Consider the following 23,630-nt stretch of genomic DNA (forward strand, 5'->3'; position numbering starts at 1 on the left):
AGAAAAAGGAAGACCAAAGAAAACATAGGTCCACTACTTGATGGGGAAGGTCTCCTCACAGACAATGACGTAGACAAAGCAAAGATGTTTAATGCCTTCTTCACCTCTGTCTTCAACACTGATGATGGGACCCTGGGTGCCCTAAGCTGGAGGACCATGATGGTGGGAATAATAAACTCCCAACCGACCCTGAACATATGCAAGATTTGCTGCTCCACCTGGATCCATACAAGCCCATGGGTTGGATAGGATTCATTCCAGGGTGTTTAAAGAGATGGCTGATGTCATCGTGGGACCTCTCTCAATTATTTTTCAACGCTCTTGGAAATCTGGAGAAGTCCCAGTAGACTGGAAGCTAGCAAATGTGCCAATTTTCAAGAAGGGTAAGAAAGAAGACCCTGGTAACTACAGGCCTGTCAGTCTCACATCAGTTCCTGGTAAAATTATGGAGAAGATGATTCTTGAAGTTATTGAAGCGCACCTGGGAGACAATGCGGTCATTGGTCGCAGCCAACATGGGTTCATGAGGGGTAGGTCATGACTAACAAATTTGATTTACTTTTATGATAAGCTCAACCATCTAGTCAATCAAGGGAAACCAGCTGATGTGATCTTTTTGGACTTCAGCAAGGCTTTTGACATAGTTTCCTGTAGGATCCTACTGGACAAATTGTCCAGCATATGACTTAACAAAAACATCATTCAGTGGGTGAGCAATTGGCTAATGGGCAGGGCTCAAAGGCTTGTGGTAAATGGGGCCACATCTGGCTGGTGGATGGTCACTAGTGGGGCCCCTCAAGGCTCCACTTTAGGACCAGTCCTCTTCAGTGTTTTTATAAACGATTTGGATGTAGGACTAGAAGGTGTTCTGAGCAAATTTGCTGATGACACCAAACTTGGAGGAGTTGTGGACTCAGATGAGGATGGAAAAGCCTTGCAGAGAGACCTGGACAGATTGGAGAGCAGGGCAATCACCAACCACATGAAATGTAACAAAAGCAAGTGCCGGATCCTGCACTTGGGACGAGGCAACCCTGTATTTACGTACAGACTGGGTGACGAGGCACTGGAAAGCAGCCCTGCAGAGAGGGATCTGGGGGTTGTGGTTGACAGCAATTTGAATATGATCCAGCAGTGTGCCCTGGCAGCCAGGAGGGCCAACCGTATCCTGGGGTGCATCAAGTACAGCATTGCTAGTCGGTCGAGGGAGGTGATTCTCCTGCTTTACTGGTCTGCACTGGTCCAGCCTCATCTCGAGTAATGTGTGTGCAAGATGTACAAGGTGGACAATGTACAAGAAGGACATTAAACTGTTGGAGAGTATCCAGAGGAGGGCTACGAAGATGGTGAAGGACCTAGAGGGGAAGACATACGAGGAGTGGCTGAGGTCACTGTGCCTGTTCAGCCTGGAGAAGAAGAGGCTGAGGGTGGACCTCATCATGGTCTACAACCTCCTCGTGAGGGGGAGTGGAGAGGCAGGCAACATACTCTCTGTAAATACCAGTGGTAGGACCTGACAGAATGGTGTTAAGCTGAGGCAGAGGAAGTTTAGGCTTGACATCAGGAAGAGGTGCTTCACCAAGAGGGTGGTTGCACACTGGAACGGGCTCCCCAGTGAAGTAGTCACTTCACCAAGCCTGTCTGTATTTAAAAAATGATTGGACTGTGCACTTAGTCACATGGTTAAAACTTTTGGGTAGACTTGTGCGGTGCCAGGAGTTGGACTCGATGATCTTTATGGGTCCCTTCCAACTAGGGTATTATATGATTCTATGTTTCTATGATTCATACATGGGTAAAAGCATCAGTTAACCCTGATACCTAAGAGACTGCATTAACAAAGATTTTTAATGTTAAAACTGCTAAACCTATCTATTGTAAACTTTTAACTTCTTCTTAGAAGAATTCTTAATGAATTAATGAGTAAAAGGGATTGGATTACACAGAATTGGAGTGTTTCCAGGGAACACTCCCTGGAAGTGGGAGAAAGGGAGGTATTTATTTCCCGCTCCCCCCCACCCCCCCAACCCCAGAAGAATCCTTATTAGTTTGTTATTTTTATTGTTTTTCTTAATTATTTCTTAATTATTATGGGCGTGTATATGTATATATATTATGTATTTTAAGTTTATTTTAGTAATACCTATTCTCAATGGATTAGTGATATGATGGAAGAGAAAAACAGCATTTCCAATTAATCCAGAATATCTCTCAAATTCTGTCTAGAAATAATAGTTGGATTTGCACCCAGATGCCTAGAAAGACTGAAAAGACCTTATCCCTGATTGCTATTCCCAGCAGCAACTGTGTCTGGATTCTCTAGATTTCTAAAAATGACCGATCATACTCAATGCTGGGATGGAATATATTTTGGAGCTGAGCTCCCTACACATAATCCTGGTAAGAATATACAGTTTAATCAAACGTGCCTTTAAAACAACATTGATAGAAACGCAGGGGGCAATATTACAGACCCAGGTAGGGCATATCCATGAAGTACGGAATAATCCGTACTGCACCGAATATAATAGCTATGAGAATGTTAATATACATTATGCACAACAGATACAAAATGAGAAACCTGTAGTCTGCTCAGGCCTCCCTCTGATTGGGTGCCTGCTTCCAGACTGGGAAGTGCTCAGATCTAGGTGTACATACACTTCTAGAGACCCGTACCGGCTGTATGCCCAGGTGCTGGCACCGGGGGCTGCCGGTGGCCTCTGAGTAAAAGCCAGTTTTGGCCCAGTGCTGACACTGCCGGTACCAGCGGCACTGCCGCAATGCATGGCAGAGCCTAGCAGCCAAGTAGGCGCGGCCTCGGGAGAAAGGTTGTCGTGAAAAGGCACCCAAACAGGGCAAAATGCTGCTCAGCACTTCGGGGTGAGGAAGAAAAAGTGTGAGAAACAGCTATGCAAACGCCAAGGTGACAGTCAGAGCGGCTGTACAAAGGGGATTCGAGCTTTGGAGGGCCAGCTGGCACAAGGGGAGGAGAAGGAGGTGCAGGAGGAAGAGAAGGAGGAGCGGGAGGAGGAGCAGGAGGAGGAGAAAGAGTAGGAGGTCTTCCAGCCACCAGAAGCCGTTTCTTAATGCAGCGCAGCCCGTGCGAGAGACCACGCCAGAGGAGGTCAATGTGTCCTGAGGGAAGCTGCAGCCCCCAGAGAGCAAGCACAAGAGCGTGCAGGGCACCGTGCATGGGCAGAGCAAGCTGTCCTCCACTGTCTTCTGCTCTAGCAGCTTTGCAGTCTCTTTTCAGAACATGTCCCATCAGAAGAGCCCCTGCAGCGTCTGGGCCTTTGAGTCCTGTTGTTACGTTGCTGTACCCTCTTGGAGGCTGTGGAAACTCAGGTAACTTGGCCCGGCATCTTCAGTGCTATGTGTGGCTTTAAGCCATGAAAGGCAAGGTTAGCCCCTCACGCAGCCCTGCTGAAAGACCGGGGCAGACAAGCAGCTGACTTGTAGCATCGAGAAAAAATGAAGGCACCTTGACGGAAGCATGCAGGAGACATCAGTGCCACAGCACTTCAAGCCCCATAGGCACAGTCACGATGTGCAGGCCACTCGTATTCTCACATCCCCTGCAAAGAGCAGGAACAGTCCACCTGGTTATCGTGAAATGCGCCAACACGCCCTCCACCAAAGCTGATCGCTAAACCCTTTCCACTCCCCAGACTCACAGCTGCAGGCCCACTTGACTACGCATGATATGCTGTGGAACACCTGCTACCAAGCGGCCGGTCAGATCATGAACACTGCAGCAGGCGCAGCTGCTGCTTCTGCTGCTAGCGCAGCTCCACAGAGCCGTGTCTGCAGCTCTTCCAAGCCACCAGCTGGAGGCGCTGGGCATACACTGCGTGGCAGGGCGGGGAAAGGGCCCTTTGTGAAGGGCAGGACTAAACTGCTGAGTGGCTCTCCCGGAGGTGGGACGGGCCAGGACAGGCAATGCCTCCCACCCACCCGCAGCGGCGGGCACCATTTTGTTTCGGTCCGCATTCCACAGTGAGCAGCCGCCATTTTGTGAAAGGACCCAACCCACCTGGTTTTGTACCGCTCTCTGATTGGCTTAGTGGCGTTTCTTATTAAAACCCTGTTGTCTGCTCAGGCCTCCCTCTGATTGGGTGCCTGCTTCCAGACTGGGAAGTGCTCAGATCTAGGTGTACATACACTTCTAGAGACCCATACCGGCTGTATGTCCAGGTGCTGGCACCGGGGGCTGCCGTTGGCCTCTGAGTAAAAGCCAGTTTTGGCCCAGTGCTGACACTGCCGGTACCAGCGGCACTGCCGCAATGCATGGCAGAGCCTAGCAGCCAAGTAGGCGCGGCCTCGGGAGAAAGGTTGTCGTGAAAAGGCACCCAAACAGGGCAAAATGCTGCTCAGCACTTCGGGGCGAGGAAGAAAAAGTGTGAGAAACAGCTATGCAAACGCCAAGGTGACAGTCAGAGCGGCTGTACAAAGGGGATTCGAGCTTTGGAGGGCCAGCTGGCACAAGGGGAGGAGAAGGAGGTGCAGGAGGAAGAGAAGGAGGAGCGGGAGGAGGAGCAGGAGGAGGAGAAAGAGTAGGAGGTCTTCCAGCCACCAGAAGCCGTTTCTTAATGCAGCGCAGCCCGTGCGAGAGACCACGCCAGAGGAGGTCAATGTGTCCTGAGGGAAGCTGCAGCCCCCAGAGAGCAAGCACAAGAGCGTGCAGGGCACCGTGCATGGGCAGAGCAAGCTGTCCTCCACTGTCTTCTGCTCTAGCAGCTTTGCAGTCTCTTTTCAGAACATGTCCCATCAGAAGAGCCCCTGCAGCGTCTGGGCCTTTGAGTCCTGTTGTTACGTTGCTGTACCCTCTTGGAGGCTGTGGAAACTCAGGTAACTTGGCCCGGCATCTTCAGTGCTATGTGTGGCTTTAAGCCATGAAAGGCAAGGTTAGCCCCTCACGCAGCCCTGCTGAAAGACCGGGGCAGACAAGCAGCTGACTTGTAGCATCGAGAAAAAATGAAGGCACCTTGACGGAAGCATGCAGGAGACATCAGTGCCACAGCACTTCAAGCCCCATAGGCACAGTCACGATGTGCAGGCCACTCGTATTCTCACATCCCCTGCAAAGAGCAGGAACAGTCCACCTGGTTATCGTGAAATGCGCCAACACGCCCTCCACCAAAGCTGATCGCTAAACCCTTTCCACTCCCCAGACCCACAGCTGCAGGCCCACTTGACTACGCATGATATGCTGTGGAACACCTGCTACCAAGCGGCCGGTCAGATCATGAACACTGCAGCAGGCGCAGCTGCTGCTTCTGCTGCTAGCGCAGCTCCACAGAGCCGTGTCTGCAGCTCTTCCAAGCCACCAGCTGGAGGCGCTGGGCATACACCGCGTGGCAGGGCGGGGAAAGGGCCCTTTGTGAAGGGCAGGACTAAACTGCTGAGTGGCTCTCCCGGAGGTGGGACGGGCCAGGACAGGCAATGCCTCCCACCCACCTGCAGCGGCGGGCACCATTTTGTTTCGGTCCGCATTCCACAGTGAGCAGCCGCCATTTTGTGAAAGGACCCAACCCACCTGGTTTTGTACCGCTCTCTGATTGGCTTAGTGGCGTTTCTTATTAAAACCCTGTTGTCTGCTCAGGCCTCCCTCTGATTGGGTGCCTGCTTCCAGACTGGGAAGTGCTCAGATCTAGGTGTACATACACTTCTAGAGACCCGTACCAGCTGTATGCCCAGGTGCTGGCACCGGGGGCTGCCGTTGGCCTCTGAGTAAACGCCAGTTTTGGCCCAGTGCTGACACTGCCGGTACCAGCGGCACTGCCGCAATGCATGGCAGAGCCTAGCAGCCAAGTAGGCGCGGCCTCGGGAGAAAGGTTGTCGTGAAAAGGCACCCAAACAGGGCAAAATACTGCTCAGCACTTCGGGGTGAGGAAGAAAAAGTGTGAGAAACAGCTATGCAAACGCCAAGGTGACAGTCAGAGCGGCTGTACAAAGGGGATTCGAGCTTTGGAGGGCCAGCTGGCACAAGGGGAGGAGAAGGAGGTGCAGGAGGAAGAGAAGGAGGAGCGGGAGGAGGAGCAGGAGGAGGAGAAAGAGTAGGAGGTCTTCCAGCCACCAGAAGCCGTTTCTTAATGCAGCGCAGCCCGTGCGAGAGACCACGCCAGAGGAGGTCAATGTGTCCTGAGGGAAGCTGCAGCCCCCAGAGAGCAAGCACAAGAGCGTGCAGGGCACCGTGCATGGGCAGAGCAAGCTGTCCTCCACTGTCTTCTGCTCTAGCAGCTTTGCAGTCTCTTTTCAGAACATGTCCCATCAGAAGAGCCCCTGCAGCGTCTGGGCCTTTGAGTCCTGTTGTTACGTTGCTGTACCCTCTTGGAGGCTGTGGAAACTCAGGTAACTTGGCCCGGCATCTTCAGTGCTATGTGTGGCTTTAAGCCATGAAAGGCAAGGTTAGCCCCTCACGCAGCCCTGCTGAAAGACCGGGGCAGACAAGCAGCTGACTTGTAGCATCGAGAAAAAATGAAGGCACCTTGACGGAAGCATGCAGGAGACATCAGTGCCACAGCACTTCAAGCCCCATAGGCACAGTCACGATGTGCAGGCCACTCGTATTCTCACATCCCCTGCAAAGAGCAGGAACAGTCCACCTGGTTATCGTGAAATGCGCCAACACGCCCTCCACCAAAGCTGATCGCTAAACCCTTTCCACTCCCCAGACTCACAGCTGCAGGCCCACTTGACTACGCATGATATGCTGTGGAACACCTGCTACCAAGCGGCCGGTCAGATCATGAACACTGCAGCAGGCGCAGCTGCTGCTTCTGCTGCTAGCGCAGCTCCACAGAGCCGTGTCTGCAGCTCTTCCAAGCCACCAGCTGGAGGCGCTGGGCATACACCGCGTGGCAGGGCGGGGAAAGGGCCCTTTGTGAAGGGCAGGACTAAACTGCTGAGTGGCTCTCCCGGAGGTGGGACGGGCCAGGACAGGCAATGCCTCCCACCCACCCGCAGCGGCGGGCACCATTTTGTTTCGGTCCGCATTCCACAGTGAGCAGCCGCCATTTTGTGAAAGGACCCAACCCACCTGGTTTTGTACCGCTCTCTGATTGGCTTAGTGGCGTTTCTTATTAAAACCCTGTTGTCTGCTCAGGCCTCCCTCTGATTGGGTGCCTGCTTCCAGACTGGGAAGTGCTCAGATCTAGGTGTACATACACTTCTAGAGACCCGTACCGGCTGTATGCCCAGGTGCTGGCACCGGGGGCTGCCGTTGGCCTCTGAGTAAAAGCCAGTTTTGGCCCAGTGCTGACACTGCCGGTACCAGCGGCACTGCCGCAATGCATGGCAGAGCCTAGCAGCCAAGTAGGCGCGGCCTCGGGAGAAAGGTTGTCGTGAAAAGGCACCCAAACAGGGCAAAATGCTGCTCAGCACTTCGGGGCGAGGAAGAAAAAGTGTGAGAAACAGCTATGCAAACGCCAAGGTGACAGTCAGAGCGGCTGTACAAAGGGGATTCGAGCTTTGGAGGGCCAGCTGGCACAAGGGGAGGAGAAGGAGGTGCAGGAGGAAGAGAAGGAGGAGCGGGAGGAGGAGCAGGAGGAGGAGAAAGAGTAGGAGGTCTTCCAGCCACCAGAAGCCGTTTCTTAATGCAGCGCAGCCCGTGCGAGAGACCACGCCAGAGGAGGTCAATGTGTCCTGAGGGAAGCTGCAGCCCCCAGAGAGCAAGCACAAGAGCGTGCAGGGCACCGTGCATGGGCAGAGCAAGCTGTCCTCCACTGTCTTCTGCTCTAGCAGCTTTGCAGTCTCTTTTCAGAACATGTCCCATCAGAAGAGCCCCTGCAGCGTCTGGGCCTTTGAGTCCTGTTGTTACGTTGCTGTACCCTCTTGGAGGCTGTGGAAACTCAGGTAATTTGGCCCGGCATCTTCAGTGCTATGTGTGGCTTTAAGCCATGAAAGGCAAGGTTAGCCCCTCACGCAGCCCTGCTGAAAGACCGGGGCAGACAAGCAGCTGACTTGTAGCATCGAGAAATAATGAAGGCACCTTGACGGAAGCATGCAGGAGACATCAGTGCCACAGCACTTCAAGCCCCATAGGCACAGTCACGATGTGCAGGCCACTCGTATTCTCACATCCCCTGCAAAGAGCAGGAACAGTCCACCTGGTTATCGTGAAATGCGCCAACACGCCCTCCACCAAAGCTGATCGCTAAACCCTTTCCACTCCCCAGACTCACAGCTGCAGGCCCACTTGACTACGCATGATATGCTGTGGAACACCTGCTACCAAGCGGCCGGTCAGATCATGAACACTGCAGCAGGCGCAGCTGCTGCTTCTGCTGCTAGCGCAGCTCCACAGAGCCGTGTCTGCAGCTCTTCCAAGCCACCAGCTGGAGGCGCTGGGCATACACCGCGTGGCAGGGCGGGGAAAGGGCCCTTTGTGAAGGGCAGGACTAAACTGCTGAGTGGCTCTCCCGGAGGTGGGACGGGCCAGGACAGGCAATGCCTCCCACCCACCCGCAGCGGCGGGCACCATTTTGTTTCGGTCCGCATTCCACAGTGAGCAGCCGCCATTTTGTGAAAGGACCCAACCCACCTGGTTTTGTACCGCTCTCTGATTGGCTTAGTGGCGTTTCTTATTAAAACCCTGTTGTCTGCTCAGGCCTCCCTCTGATTGGGTGCCTGCTTCCAGACTGGGAAGTGCTCAGATCTAGGTGTACATACACTTCTAGAGACCCGTACCGGCTGTATGCCCAGGTGCTGGCACCGGGGGCTGCCGTTGGCCTCTGAGTAAAAGCCAGTTTTGGCCCAGTGCTGACACTGCCGGTACCAGCGGCACTGCCGCAATGCATGGCAGAGCCTAGCAGCCAAGTAGGCGCGGCCTCGGGAGAAAGGTTGTCGTGAAAAGGCACCCAAACAGGGCAAAATGCTGCTCAGCACTTCGGGGCGAGGAAGAAAAAGTGTGAGAAACAGCTATGCAAACGCCAAGGTGACAGTCAGAGCGGCTGTACAAAGGGGATTCGAGCTTTGGAGGGCCAGCTGGCACAAGGGGAGGAGAAGGAGGTGCAGGAGGAAGAGAAGGAGGAGCGGGAGGAGGAGCAGGAGGAGGAGAAAGAGTAGGAGGTCTTCCAGCCACCAGAAGCCGTTTCTTAATGCAGCGCAGCCCGTGCGAGAGACCACGCCAGAGGAGGTCAATGTGTCCTGAGGGAAGCTGCAGCCCCCAGAGAGCAAGCACAAGAGCGTGCAGGGCACCGTGCATGGGCAGAGCAAGCTGTCCTCCACTGTCTTCTGCTCTAGCAGCTTTGCAGTCTCTTTTCAGAACATGTCCCATCAGAAGAGCCCCTGCAGCGTCTGGGCCTTTGAGTCCTGTTGTTACGTTGCTGTACCCTCTTGGAGGCTGTGGAAACTCAGGTAACTTGGCCCGGCATCTTCAGTGCTATGTGTGGCTTTAAGCCATGAAAGGCAAGGTTAGCCCCTCACGCAGCCCTGCTGAAAGACCGGGGCAGACAAGCAGCTGACTTGTAGCATCGAGAAAAAATGAAGGCACCTTGACGGAAGCATGCAGGAGACATCAGTGCCACAGCACTTCAAGCCCCATAGGCACAGTCACGATGTGCAGGCCACTCGTATTCTCACATCCCCTGCAAAGAGCAGGAACAGTCCACCTGGTTATCGTGAAATGCGCCAACACGCCCTCCACCAAAGCTGATCGCTAAACCCTTTCCACTCCCCAGACTCACAGCTGCAGGCCCACTTGACTACGCATGATATGCTGTGGAACACCTGCTACCAAGCGGCCGGTCAGATCATGAACACTGCAGCAGGCGCAGCTGCTGCTTCTGCTGCTAGCGCAGCTCCACAGAGCCGTGTCTGCAGCTCTTCCAAGCCACCAGCTGGAGGCGCTGGGCATACACCGCGTGGCAGGGCGGGGAAAGGGCCCTTTGTGAAGGGCAGGACTAAACTGCTGAGTGGCTCTCCCGGAGGTGGGACGGGCCAGGACAGGCAATGCCTCCCACCCACCCGCAGCGGCGGGCACCATTTTGTTTCGGTCCGCATTCCACAGTGAGCAGCCGCCATTTTGTGAAAGGACCCAACCCACCTGGTTTTGTACCGCTCTCTGATTGGCTTAGTGGCGTTTCTTATTAAAACCCTGTTGTCTGCTCAGGCCTCCCTCTGATTGGGTGCCTGCTTCCAGACTGGGAAGTGCTCAGATCTAGGTGTACATACACTTCTAGAGACCCGTACCGGCTGTATGCCCAGGTGCTGGCACCGGGGGCTGCCGTTGGCCTCTGAGTAAAAGCCAGTTTTGGCCCAGTGCTGACACTGCCGGTACCAGCGGCACTGCCGCAATGCATGGCAGAGCCTAGCAGCCAAGTAGGCGCGGCCTCGGGAGAAAGGTTGTCGTGAAAAGGCACCCAAACAGGGCAAAATGCTGCTCAGCACTTCGGGGCGAGGAAGAAAAAGTGTGAGAAACAGCTATGCAAACGCCAAGGTGACAGTCAGAGCGGCTGTACAAAGGGGATTCGAGCTTTGGAGGGCCAGCTGGCACAAGGGGAGGAGAAGGAGGTGCAGGAGGAAGAGAAGGAGGAGCGGGAGGAGGAGCAGGAGGAGGAGAAAGAGTAGGAGGTCTTCCAGCCACCAGAAGCCGTTTCTTAATGCAGCGCAGCCCGTGCGAGAGACCACGCCAGAGGAGGTCAATGTGTCCTGAGGGAAGCTGCAGCCCCCAGAGAGCAAGCACAAGAGCGTGCAGGGCACCGTGCATGGGCAGAGCAAGCTGTCCTCCACTGTCTTCTGCTCTAGCAGCTTTGCAGTCTCTTTTCAGAACATGTCCCATCAGAAGAGCCCCTGCAGCGTCTGGGCCTTTGAGTCCTGTTGTTACGTTGCTGTACCCTCTTGGAGGCTGTGGAAACTCAGGTAATTTGGCCCGGCATCTTCAGTGCTATGTGTGGCTTTAAGCCATGAAAGGCAAGGTTAGCCCCTCACGCAGCCCTGCTGAAAGACCGGGGCAGACAAGCAGCTGACTTGTAGCATCGAGAAATAATGAAGGCACCTTGACGGAAGCATGCAGGAGACATCAGTGCCACAGCACTTCAAGCCCCATAGGCACAGTCACGATGTGCAGGCCACTCGTATTCTCACATCCCCTGCAAAGAGCAGGAACAGTCCACCTGGTTATCGTGAAATGCGCCAACACGCCCTCCACCAAAGCTGATCGCTAAACCCTTTCCACTCCCCAGACTCACAGCTGCAGGCCCACTTGACTACGCATGATATGCTGTGGAACACCTGCTACCAAGCGGCCGGTCAGATCATGAACACTGCAGCAGGCGCAGCTGCTGCTTCTGCTGCTAGCGCAGCTCCACAGAGCCGTGTCTGCAGCTCTTCCAAGCCACCAGCTGGAGGCGCTGGGCATACACCGCGTGGCAGGGCGGGGAAAGGGCCCTTTGTGAAGGGCAGGACTAAACTGCTGAGTGGCTCTCCCGGAGGTGGGACGGGCCAGGACAGGCAATGCCTCCCACCCACCCGCAGCGGCGGGCACCATTTTGTTTCGGTCCGCATTCCACAGTGAGCAGCCGCCATTTTGTGAAAGGACCCAACCCACCTGGTTTTGTACCGCTCTCTGATTGGCTTAGTGGCGTTTCTTATTAAAACCCTGTTGTCTGCTCAGGCCTCCCTCTGATTGGGTGCCTGCTTCCAGACTGGGAAGTGCTCAGATCTAGGTGTACATACACTTCTAGAGACCCGTACCGGCTGTATGCCCAGGTGCTGGCACCGGGGGCTGCCGTTGGCCTCTGAGTAAAAGCCAGTTTTGGCCCAGTGCTGACACTGCCGGTACCAGCGGCACTGCCGCAATGCATGGCAGAGCCTAGCAGCCAAGTAGGCGCGGCCTCGGGAGAAAGGTTGTCGTGAAAAGGCACCCAAACAGGGCAAAATGCTGCTCAGCACTTCGGGGTGAGGAAGAAAAAGTGTGAGAAACAGCTATGCAAATGCCAAGGTGACAGTCAGAGCGGCTGTACAAAGGGGATTCGAGCTTTGGAGGGCCAGCTGGCACAAGGGGAGGAGAAGGAGGTGCAGGAGGAAGAGAAGGAGGAGCGGGAGGAGGAGTAGGAGGAGGAGAAAGAGTAGGAGGTCTTCCAGCCACCAGAAGCCATTTCTTAATGCAGTGCAGCCCGTGCGAGAGACCACGCCAGAGGAGGTCAATGTGTCCTGAGGGAAGCTGCAGCCCCCAGAGAGCAAGCACAAGAGCGTGCAGGGCACCGTGCATGGGCAGAGCAAGCTGTCCTCCACTGTCTTCTGCTCTAGCAGCTTTGCAGTCTCTTTTCAGAACATGTCCCATCAGAAGAGCCCCTGCAGCGTCTGGGCCTTTGAGTCCTGTTGTTACGTTGCTGTACCCTCTTGGAGGCTGTGGAAACTCAGGTAACTTGGCCCGGCATCTTCAGTGCTATGTGTGGCTTTAAGCCATGAAAGGCAAGGTTAGCCCCTCACGCAGCCCTGCTGAAAGACCGGGGCAGACAAGCAGCTGACTTGTAGCATCGAGAAAAAATGAAGGCACCTTGACGGAAGCATGCAGGAGACATCAGTGCCACAGCACTTCAAGCCCCATAGGCACAGTCACGATGTGCAGGCCACTCGTATTCTCACATCCCCTGCAAAGAGCAGGAACAGTCCACCTGGTTATCGTGAAATGCGCCAACACGCCCTCCACCAAAGCTGATCGCTAAACCCTTTCCACTCCCCAGACTCACAGCTGCAGGCCCACTTGACTACGCATGATATGCTGTGGAACACCTGCTACCAAGCGGCTGGTCAGATCATGAACACTGCAGCAGGCGCAGCTGCTGCTTCTGCTGCTAGCGCAGCTCCACAGAGCCGTGTCTGCAGCTCTTCCAAGCCACCAGCTGGAGGCGCTGGGCATACACCGCGTGGCAGGGCGGGGAAAGGGCCCTTTGTGAAGGGCAGGACTAAACTGCTGAGTGGCTCTCCCGGAGGTGGGACGGGCCAGGACAGGCAATGCCTCCCACCCACCCGCAGCGGCGGGCACCATTTTGTTTCGGTCCGCATTCCACAGTGAGCAGCCGCCATTTTGTGAAAGGACCCAACCCACCTGGTTTTGTACCGCTCTCTGATTGGCTTAGTGGCGTTTCTTATTAAAACCCTGTTGTCTGCTCAGGCCTCCCTCTGATTGGGTGCCTGCTTCCAGACTGGGAAGTGCTCAGATCTAGGTGTACATACACTTCTAGAGACCCGTACCGGCTGTATGCCCAGGTGCTGGCACCGGGGGCTGCCGTTGGCCTCTGAGTAAAAGCCAGTTTTGGCCCAGTGCTGACACTGCCGGTACCAGCGGCACTGCCGCAATGCATGGCAGAGCCTAGCAGCCAAGTAGGCGCGGCCTCGGGAGAAAGGTTGTCGTGAAAAGGCACCCAAACAGGGCAAAATGCTGCTCAGCACTTCGGGGTGAGGAAGAAAAAGTGTGAGAAACAGCTATGCAAACGCCAAGGTGACAGTCAGAGCGGCTGTACAAAGGGGATTCGAGCTTTGGAGGGCCAGCTGGCACAAGGGGAGGAGAAGGAGGTGCAGGAGGAAGAGAAGGAGGAGCGGGAGGAGGAGCAGGAGGAGGAGAAAGAGTAGGAGGTCTTCCAGCCACCAGAAGCCGTTTCTTAATGCAGCGCAGCCCGTGCGAGAGACCACGCCAGAGGAGGTCAATGTGTCCTGAGGGAAGCTGCAGCCCCCAGAGAGCAAGCACAAGAGCGTGCAGGGCACCGTGCATGGGCAGAGCAAGCTGTCCTCCACTGTCTTCTGCTCTAGCAGCTTTGCAGTCTCTTTTCAGAACATGTCCCATCAGAAGAGCCCCTGCAGCGTCTGGGCCTTTGAGTCCTGTTGTTACGTTGCTGTACCCTCTTGGAGGCTGTGGAAACTCAGGTAATTTGGCCCGGCATCTTCAGTGCTATGTGTGGCTTTAAGCCATGAAAGGCAAGGTTAGCCCCTCACGCAGCCCTGCTGAAAGACCGGGGCAGACAAGCAGCTGACTTGTAGCATCGAGAAATAATGAAGGCACCTTGACGGAAGCATGCAGGAGACATCAGTGCCACAGCACTTCAAGCCCCATAGGCACAGTCACGATGTGCAGGCCACTCGTATTCTCACATCCCCTGCAAAGAGCAGGAACAGTCCACCTGGTTATCGTGAAATGCGCCAACACGCCCTCCACCAAAGCTGATCGCTAAACCCTTTCCACTCCCCAGACTCACAGCTGCAGGCCCACTTGACTACGCATGATATGCTGTGGAACACCTGCTACCAAGCGGCCGGTCAGATCATGAACACTGCAGCAGGCGCAGCTGCTGCTTCTGCTGCTAGCGCAGCTCCACAGAGCCGTGTCTGCAGCTCTTCCAAGCCACCAGCTGGAGGCGCTGGGCATACACCGCGTGGCAGGGCGGGGAAAGGGCCCTTTGTGAAGGGCAGGACTAAACTGCTGAGTGGCTCTCCCGGAGGTGGGACGGGCCAGGACAGGCAATGCCTCCCACCCACCCGCAGCGGCGGGCACCATTTTGTTTCGGTCCGCATTCCACAGTGAGCAGCCGCCATTTTGTGAAAGGACCCAACCCACCTGGTTTTGTACCGCTCTCTGATTGGCTTAGTGGCGTTTCTTATTAAAACCCTGTTGTCTGCTCAGGCCTCCCTCTGATTGGGTGCCTGCTTCCAGACTGGGAAGTGCTCAGATCTAGGTGTACATACACTTCTAGAGACCCGTACCGGCTGTATGTCCAGGTGCTGGCACCGGGGGCTGCCGTTGGCCTCTGAGTAAAAGCCAGTTTTGGCCCAGTGCTGACACTGCCGGTACCAGCGGCACTGCCGCAATGCATGGCAGAGCCTAGCAGCCAAGTAGGCGCGGCCTCGGGAGAAAGGTTGTCGTGAAAAGGCACCCAAACAGGGCAAAATGCTGCTCAGCACTTCGGGGCGAGGAAGAAAAAGTGTGAGAAACAGCTATGCAAACGCCAAGGTGACAGTCAGAGCGGCTGTACAAAGGGGATTCGAGCTTTGGAGGGCCAGCTGGCACAAGGGGAGGAGAAGGAGGTGCAGGAGGAAGAGAAGGAGGAGCGGGAGGAGGAGCAGGAGGAGGAGAAAGAGTAGGAGGTCTTCCAGCCACCAGAAGCCGTTTCTTAATGCAGCGCAGCCCGTGCGAGAGACCACGCCAGAGGAGGTCAATGTGTCCTGAGGGAAGCTGCAGCCCCCAGAGAGCAAGCACAAGAGCGTGCAGGGCACCGTGCATGGGCAGAGCAAGCTGTCCTCCACTGTCTTCTGCTCTAGCAGCTTTGCAGTCTCTTTTCAGAACATGTCCCATCAGAAGAGCCCCTGCAGCGTCTGGGCCTTTGAGTCCTGTTGTTACGTTGCTGTACCCTCTTGGAGGCTGTGGAAACTCAGGTAACTTGGCCCGGCATCTTCAGTGCTATGTGTGGCTTTAAGCCATGAAAGGCAAGGTTAGCCCCTCACGCAGCCCTGCTGAAAGACCGGGGCAGACAAGCAGCTGACTTGTAGCATCGAGAAAAAATGAAGGCACATTGACGGAAGCATGCAGGAGACATCAGTGCCACAGCACTTCAAGCCCCATAGGCACAGTCACGATGTGCAGGCCACTCGTATTCTCACATCCCCTGCAAAGAGCAGGAACAGTCCACCTGGTTATCGTGAAATGCGCCAACACGCCCTCCACCAAAGCTGATCGCTAAACCCTTTCCACTCCCCAGACCCACAGCTGCAGGCCCACTTGACTACGCATGATATGCTGTGGAACACCTGCTACCAAGCGGCCGGTCAGATCATGAACACTGCAGCAGGCGCAGCTGCTGCTTCTGCTGCTAGCGCAGCTCCACAGAGCCGTGTCTGCAGCTCTTCCAAGCCACCAGCTGGAGGCGCTGGGCATACACCGCGTGGCAGGGCGGGGAAAGGGCCCTTTGTGAAGGGCAGGACTAAACTGCTGAGTGGCTCTCCCGGAGGTGGGACGGGCCAGGACAGGCAATGCCTCCCACCCACCTGCAGCGGCGGGCACCATTTTGTTTCGGTCCGCATTCCACAGTGAGCAGCCGCCATTTTGTGAAAGGACCCAACCCACCTGGTTTTGTACCGCTCTCTGATTGGCTTAGTGGCGTTTCTTATTAAAACCCTGTTGTCTGCTCAGGCCTCCCTCTGATTGGGTGCCTGCTTCCAGACTGGGAAGTGCTCAGATCTAGGTGTACATACACTTCTAGAGACCCGTACCAGCTGTATGCCCAGGTGCTGGCACCGGGGGCTGCCGTTGGCCTCTGAGTAAACGCCAGTTTTGGCCCAGTGCTGACACTGCCGGTACCAGCGGCACTGCCGCAATGCATGGCAGAGCCTAGCAGCCAAGTAGGCGCGGCCTCGGGAGAAAGGTTGTCGTGAAAAGGCACCCAAACAGGGCAAAATACTGCTCAGCACTTCGGGGTGAGGAAGAAAAAGTGTGAGAAACAGCTATGCAAACGCCAAGGTGACAGTCAGAGCGGCTGTACAAAGGGGATTCGAGCTTTGGAGGGCCAGCTGGCACAAGGGGAGGAGAAGGAGGTGCAGGAGGAAGAGAAGGAGGAGCGGGAGGAGGAGCAGGAGGAGGAGAAAGAGTAGGAGGTCTTCCAGCCACCAGAAGCCGTTTCTTAATGCAGCGCAGCCCGTGCGAGAGACCACGCCAGAGGAGGTCAATGTGTCCTGAGGGAAGCTGCAGCCCCCAGAGAGCAAGCACAAGAGCGTGCAGGGCACCGTGCATGGGCAGAGCAAGCTGTCCTCCACTGTCTTCTGCTCTAGCAGCTTTGCAGTCTCTTTTCAGAACATGTCCCATCAGAAGAGCCCCTGCAGCGTCTGGGCCTTTGAGTCCTGTTGTTACGTTGCTGTACCCTCTTGGAGGCTGTGGAAACTCAGGTAATTTGGCCCGGCATCTTCAGTGCTATGTGTGGCTTTAAGCCATGAAAGGCAAGGTTAGCCCCTCACGCAGCCCTGCTGAAAGACCGGGGCAGACAAGCAGCTGACTTGTAGCATCGAGAAAAAATGAAGGCACCTTGACGGAAGCATGCAGGAGACATCAGTGCCACAGCACTTCAAGCCCCATAGGCACAGTCACGATGTGCAGGCCACTCGTATTCTCACATCCCCTGCAAAGAGCAGGAACAGTCCACCTGGTTATCGTGAAATGCGCCAACACGCCCTCCACCAAAGCTGATCGCTAAACCCTTTCCACTCCCCAGACTCACAGCTGCAGGCCCACTTGACTACGCATGATATGCTGTGGAACACCTGCTACCAAGCGGCCGGTCAGATCATGAACACTGCAGCAGGCGCAGCTGCTGCTTCTGCTGCTAGCGCAGCTCCACAGAGCCGTGTCTGCAGCTCTTCCAAGCCACCAGCTGGAGGCGCTGGGCATACACCGCGTGGCAGGGCGGGGAAAGGGCCCTTTGTGAAGGGCAGGACTAAACTGCTGAGTGGCTCTCCCGGAGGTGGGACGGGCCAGGACAGGCAATGCCTCCCACCCACCCGCAGCGGCGGGCACCATTTTGTTTCGGTCCGCATTCCACAGTGAGCAGCCGCCATTTTGTGAAAGGACCCAACCCACCTGGTTTTGTACCGCTCTCTGATTGGCTTAGTGGCGTTTCTTATTAAAACCCTGTTGTCTGCTCAGGCCTCCCTCTGATTGGGTGCCTGCTTCCAGACTGGGAAGTGCTCAGATCTAGGTGTACATACACTTCTAGAGACCCGTACCGGCTGTATGCCCAGGTGCTGGCACCGGGGGCTGCCGTTGGCCTCTGAGTAAAAGCCAGTTTTGGCCCAGTGCTGACACTGCCGGTACCAGCGGCACTGCCGCAATGCATGGCAGAGCCTAGCAGCCAAGTAGGCGCGGCCTCGGGAGAAAGGTTGTCGTGAAAAGGCACCCAAACAGGGCAAAATGCTGCTCAGCACTTCGGGGCGAGGAAGAAAAAGTGTGAGAAACAGCTATGCAAACGCCAAGGTGACAGTCAGAGCGGCTGTACAAAGGGGATTCGAGCTTTGGAGGGCCAGCTGGCACAAGGGGAGGAGAAGGAGGTGCAGGAGGAAGAGAAGGAGGAGCGGGAGGAGGAGCAGGAGGAGGAGAAAGAGTAGGAGGTCTTCCAGCCACCAGAAGCCGTTTCTTAATGCAGCGCAGCCCGTGCGAGAGACCACGCCAGAGGAGGTCAATGTGTCCTGAGGGAAGCTGCAGCCCCCAGAGAGCAAGCACAAGAGCGTGCAGGGCACCGTGCATGGGCAGAGCAAGCTGTCCTCCACTGTCTTCTGCTCTAGCAGCTTTGCAGTCTCTTTTCAGAACATGTCCCATCAGAAGAGCCCCTGCAGCGTCTGGGCCTTTGAGTCCTGTTGTTACGTTGCTGTACCCTCTTGGAGGCTGTGGAAACTCAGGTAACTTGGCCCGGCATCTTCAGTGCTATGTGTGGCTTTAAGCCATGAAAGGCAAGGTTAGCCCCTCACGCAGCCCTGCTGAAAGACCGGGGCAGACAAGCAGCTGACTTGTAGCATCGAGAAAAAATGAAGGCACCTTGACGGAAGCATGCAGGAGACATCAGTGCCACAGCACTTCAAGCCCCATAGGCACAGTCACAATGTGCAGGCCACTCGTATTCTCACATCCCCTGCAAAGAGCAGGAACAGTCCACCTGGTTATCGTGAAATGCGCCAACACGCCCTCCACCAAAGCTGATCGCTAAACCCTTTCCACTCCCCAGACTCACAGCTGCAGGCCCACTTGACTACGCATGATATGCTGTGGAACACCTGCTACCAAGCGGCCGGTCAGATCATGAACACTGCAGCAGGCGCAGCTGCTGCTTCTGCTGCTAGCGCAGCTCCACAGAGCCGTGTCTGCAGCTCTTCCAAGCCACCAGCTGGAGGCGCTGGGCATACACCGCGTGGCAGGGCGGGGAAAGGGCCCTTTGTGAAGGGCAGGACTAAACTGCTGAGTGGCTCTCCCGGAGGTGGGACGGGCCAGGACAGGCAATGCCTCCCACCCACCCGCAGCGGCGGGCACCATTTTGTTTCGGTCCGCATTCCACAGTGAGCAGCCGCCATTTTGTGAAAGGACCCAACCCACCTGGTTTTGTACCGCTCTCTGATTGGCTTAGTGGCGTTTCTTATTAAAACCCTGTTGTCTGCTCAGGCCTCCCTCTGATTGGGTGCCTGCTTCCAGACTGGGAAGTGCTCAGATCTAGGTGTACATACACTTCTAGAGACCCGTACCGGCTGTATGCCCAGGTGCTGGCACCGGGGGCTGCCGTTGGCCTCTGAGTAAAAGCCAGTTTTGGCCCAGTGCTGACACTGCCGGTACCAGCGGCACTGCCGCAATGCATGGCAGAGCCTAGCAGCCAAGTAGGCGCGGCCTCGGGAGAAAGGTTGTCGTGAAAAGGCACCCAAACAGGGCAAAATGCTGCTCAGCACTTCGGGGCGAGGAAGAAAAAGTGTGAGAAACAGCTATGCAAACGCCAAGGTGACAGTCAGAGCGGCTGTACAAAGGGGATTCGAGCTTTGGAGGGCCAGCTGGCACAAGGGGAGGAGAAGGAGGTGCAGGAGGAAGAGAAGGAGGAGCGGGAGGAGGAGCAGGAGGAGGAGAAAGAGTAGGAGGTCTTCCAGCCACCAGAAGCCGTTTCTTAATGCAGCGCAGCCCGTGCGAGAGACCACGCCAGAGGAGGTCAATGTGTCCTGAGGGAAGCTGCAGCCCCCAGAGAGCAAGCACAAGAGCGTGCAGGGCACCGTGCATGGGCAGAGCAAGCTGTCCTCCACTGTCTTCTGCTCTAGCAGCTTTGCAGTCTCTTTTCAGAACATGTCCCATCAGAAGAGCCCCTGCAGCGTCTGGGCCTTTGAGTCCTGTTGTTACGTTGCTGTACCCTCTTGGAGGCTGTGGAAACTCAGGTAATTTGGCCCGGCATCTTCAGTGCTATGTGTGGCTTTAAGCCATGAAAGGCAAGGTTAGCCCCTCACGCAGCCCTGCTGAAAGACCGGGGCAGACAAGCAGCTGACTTGTAGCATCGAGAAATAATGAAGGCACCTTGACGGAAGCATGCAGGAGACATCAGTGCCACAGCACTTCAAGCCCCATAGGCACAGTCACGATGTGCAGGCCACTCGTATTCTCACATCCCCTGCAAAGAGCAGGAACAGTCCACCTGGTTATCGTGAAATGCGCCAACACGCCCTCCACCAAAGCTGATCGCTAAACCCTTTCCACTCCCCAGACTCACAGCTGCAGGCCCACTTGACTACGCATGATATGCTGTGGAACACCTGCTACCAAGCGGCCGGTCAGATCATGAACACTGCAGCAGGCGCAGCTGCTGCTTCTGCTGCTAGCGCAGCTCCACAGAGCCGTGTCTGCAGCTCTTCCAAGCCACCAGCTGGAGGCGCTGGGCATACACCGCGTGGCAGGGCGGGGAAAGGGCCCTTTGTGAAGGGCAGGACTAAACTGCTGAGTGGCTCTCCCGGAGGTGGGACGGGCCAGGACAGGCAATGCCTCCCACCCACCCGCAGCGGCGGGCACCATTTTGTTTCGGTCCGCATTCCACAGTGAGCAGCCGCCATTTTGTGAAAGGACCCAACCCACCTGGTTTTGTACCGCTCTCTGATTGGCTTAGTGGCGTTTCTTATTAAAACCCTGTTGTCTGCTCAGGCCTCCCTCTGATTGGGTGCCTGCTTCCAGACTGGGAAGTGCTCAGATCTAGGTGTACATACACTTCTAGAGACCCGTACCGGCTGTATGCCCAGGTGCTGGCACCGGGGGCTGCCGTTGGCCTCTGAGTAAAAGCCAGTTTTGGCCCAGTGCTGACACTGCCGGTACCAGCGGCACTGCCGCAATGCATGGCAGAGCCTAGCAGCCAAGTAGGCGCGGCCTCGGGAGAAAGGTTGTCGTGAAAAGGCACCCAAACAGGGCAAAATGCTGCTCAGCACTTCGGGGTGAGGAAGAAAAAGTGTGAGAAACAGCTATGCAAACGCCAAGGTGACAGTCAGAGCGGCTGTACAAAGGGGATTCGAGCTTTGGAGGGCCAGCTGGCACAAGGGGAGGAGAAGGAGGTGCGGGAGGAAGAGAAGGAGGAGCGGGAGGAGGAGCAGGAGGAGGAGAAAGAGTAGGAGGTCTTCCAGCCACCAGAAGCCGTTTCTTAATGCAGCGCAGCCCGTGCGAGAGACCACGCCAGAGGAGGTCAATGTGTCCTGAGGGAAGCTGCAGCCCCCAGAGAGCAAGCACAAGAGCGTGCAGGGCACCGTGCATGGGCAGAGCAAGCTGTCCTCCACTGTCTTCTGCTCTAGCAGCTTTGCAGTCTCTTTTCAGAACATGTCCCATCAGAAGAGCCCCTGCAGCGTCTGGGCCTTTGAGTCCTGTTGTTACGTTGCTGTACCCTCTTGGAGGCTGTGGAAACTCAGGTAATTTGGCCCGGCATCTTCAGTGCTATGTGTGGCTTTAAGCCATGAAAGGCAAGGTTAGCCCCTCACGCAGCCCTGCTGAAAGACCGGGGCAGACAAGCAGCTGACTTGTAGCATCGAGAAATAATGAAGGCACCTTGACGGAAGCATGCAGGAGACATCAGTGCCACAGCACTTCAAGCCCCATAGGCACAGTCACGATGTGCAGGCCACTCGTATTCTCACATCCCCTGCAAAGAGCAGGAACAGTCCACCTGGTTATCGTGAAATGCGCCAACACGCCCTCCACCAAAGCTGATCGCTAAACCCTTTCCACTCCCCAGACTCACAGCTGCAGGCCCACTTGACTACGCATGATATGCTGTGGAACACCTGCTACCAAGCGGCCGGTCAGATCATGAACACTGCAGCAGGCGCAGCTGCTGCTTCTGCTGCTAGCGCAGCTCCACAGAGCCGTGTCTGCAGCTCTTCCAAGCCACCAGCTGGAGGCGCTGGGCATACACCGCGTGGCAGGGCGGGGAAAGGGCCCTTTGTGAAGGGCAGGACTAAACTGCTGAGTGGCTCTCCCGGAGGTGGGACGGGCCAGGACAGGCAATGCCTCCCACCCACCCGCAGCGGCGGGCACCATTTTGTTTCGGTCCGCATTCCACAGTGAGCAGCCGCCATTTTGTGAAAGGACCCAACCCACCTGGTTTTGTACCGCTCTCTGATTGGCTTAGTGGCGTTTCTTATTAAAACCCTGTTGTCTGCTCAGGCCTCCCTCTGATTGGGTGCCTGCTTCCAGACTGGGAAGTGCTCAGATCTAGGTGTACATACACTTCTAGAGACCCGTACCGGCTGTATGCCCAGGTGCTGGCACCGGGGGCTGCCGTTGGCCTCTGAGTAAAAGCCAGTTTTGGCCCAGTGCTGACACTGCCGGTACCAGCGGCACTGCCGCAATGCATGGCAGAGCCTAGCAGCCAAGTAGGCGCGGCCTCGGGAGAAAGGTTGTCGTGAAAAGGCACCCAAACAGGGCAAAATGCTGCTCAGCACTTCGGGGTGAGGAAGAAAAAGTGTGAGAAACAGCTATGCAAACGCCAAGGTGACAGTCAGAGCGGCTGTACAAAGGGGATTCGAGCTTTGGAGGGCCAGCTGGCACAAGGGGAGGAGAAGGAGGTGCAGGAGGAAGAGAAGGAGGAGCGGGAGGAGGTGCAGGAGGAGGAGAAAGAGTAGGAGGTCTTCCAGCCACCAGAAGCCGTTTCTTAATGCAGCGCAGCCCGTGCGAGAGACCACGCCAGAGGAGGTCAATGTGTCCTGAGGGAAGCTGCAGCCCCCAGAGAGCAAGCACAAGAGCGTGCAGGGCACCGTGCATGGGCAGAGCAAGCTGTCCTCCACTGTCTTCTGCTCTAGCAGCTTTGCAGTCTCTTTTCAGAACATGTCCCATCAGAAGAGCCCCTGCAGCGTCTGGGCCTTTGAGTCCTGTTGTTACGTTGCTGTACCCTCTTGGAGGCTGTGGAAACTCAGGTAATTTGGCCTGGCATCTTCAGTGCTATGTGTGGCTTTAGGCCATGAAAGGCAAGGTTAGCCCCTCACGCAGCCCTGCTGAAAGACCGGGGCAGACAAGCAGCTGACTTGTAGCATCGAGAAATAATGAAGGCACCTTGACGGAAGCATGCAGGAGACATCAGTGCCACAGCACTTCAAGCCCCATAGGCACAGTCACAATGTGCAGGCCACTCGTATTCTCACATCCCCTGCAAAGAGCAGGAACAGTCCACCTGGTTATCGTGAAATGCGCCAACACGCCCTCCACCAAAGCTGATCGCTAAACCCTTTCCACTCCCCAGACTCACAGCTGCAGGCCCACTTGACTACGCATGATATGCTGTGGAACACCTGCTACCAAGCGGCCGGTCAGATCATGAACACTGCAGCAGGCGCAGCTGCTGCTTCTGCTGCTAGCGCAGCTCCACAGAGCCGTGTCTGCAGCTCTTCCAAGCCACCAGCTGGAGGCGCTGGGCATACACCGCGTGGCAGGGCGGGGAAAGGGCCCTTTGTGAAGGGCAGGACTAAACTGCTGAGTGGCTCTCCCGGAGGTGGGACGGGCCAGGACAGGCAATGCCTCCCACCCACCCGCAGCGGCGGGCACCATTTTGTTTCGGTCCGCATTCCACAGTGAGCAGCCGCCATTTTGTGAAAGGACCCAACCCACCTGGTTTTGTACCGCTCTCTGATTGGCTTAGTGGCGTTTCTTATTAAAACCCTGTTGT

General features: G+C 55.9%; 1 protein-coding gene across 1 annotated transcript in view; it reads left to right on the forward strand.

The window, feature by feature from the left end:
- Positions 1-274: 274 nt before the first annotated feature.
- The window catches only part of LOC137848232 (involucrin-like), a 43,359-nt gene continuing 20,003 nt past the window's right edge, over positions 275-23,630 (forward strand). The window contains exons 1-15 of the mRNA XM_068667227.1: positions 275-530; positions 855-1,210; positions 2,872-3,050; positions 4,434-4,553; positions 5,937-6,056; positions 7,440-7,559; positions 8,943-9,062; positions 10,446-10,565; positions 13,452-13,571; positions 14,955-15,074; positions 16,458-16,577; positions 17,961-18,080; positions 19,464-19,583; positions 20,967-21,086; positions 22,470-22,589. Coding sequence (XP_068523328.1) covers positions 275-530; positions 855-1,210; positions 2,872-3,050; positions 4,434-4,553; positions 5,937-6,056; positions 7,440-7,559; positions 8,943-9,062; positions 10,446-10,565; positions 13,452-13,571; positions 14,955-15,074; positions 16,458-16,577; positions 17,961-18,080; positions 19,464-19,583; positions 20,967-21,086; positions 22,470-22,589 — 2,231 coding nt within the window. The remainder of the gene's footprint in view (positions 531-854; positions 1,211-2,871; positions 3,051-4,433; positions 4,554-5,936; positions 6,057-7,439; positions 7,560-8,942; positions 9,063-10,445; positions 10,566-13,451; positions 13,572-14,954; positions 15,075-16,457; positions 16,578-17,960; positions 18,081-19,463; positions 19,584-20,966; positions 21,087-22,469; positions 22,590-23,630) is intronic.

This window comes from Anas acuta, chromosome Z (assembly GCF_963932015.1).
Source record: "Anas acuta chromosome Z, bAnaAcu1.1, whole genome shotgun sequence".
Lineage (NCBI taxonomy): Eukaryota > Metazoa > Chordata > Aves > Anseriformes > Anatidae > Anas > Anas acuta.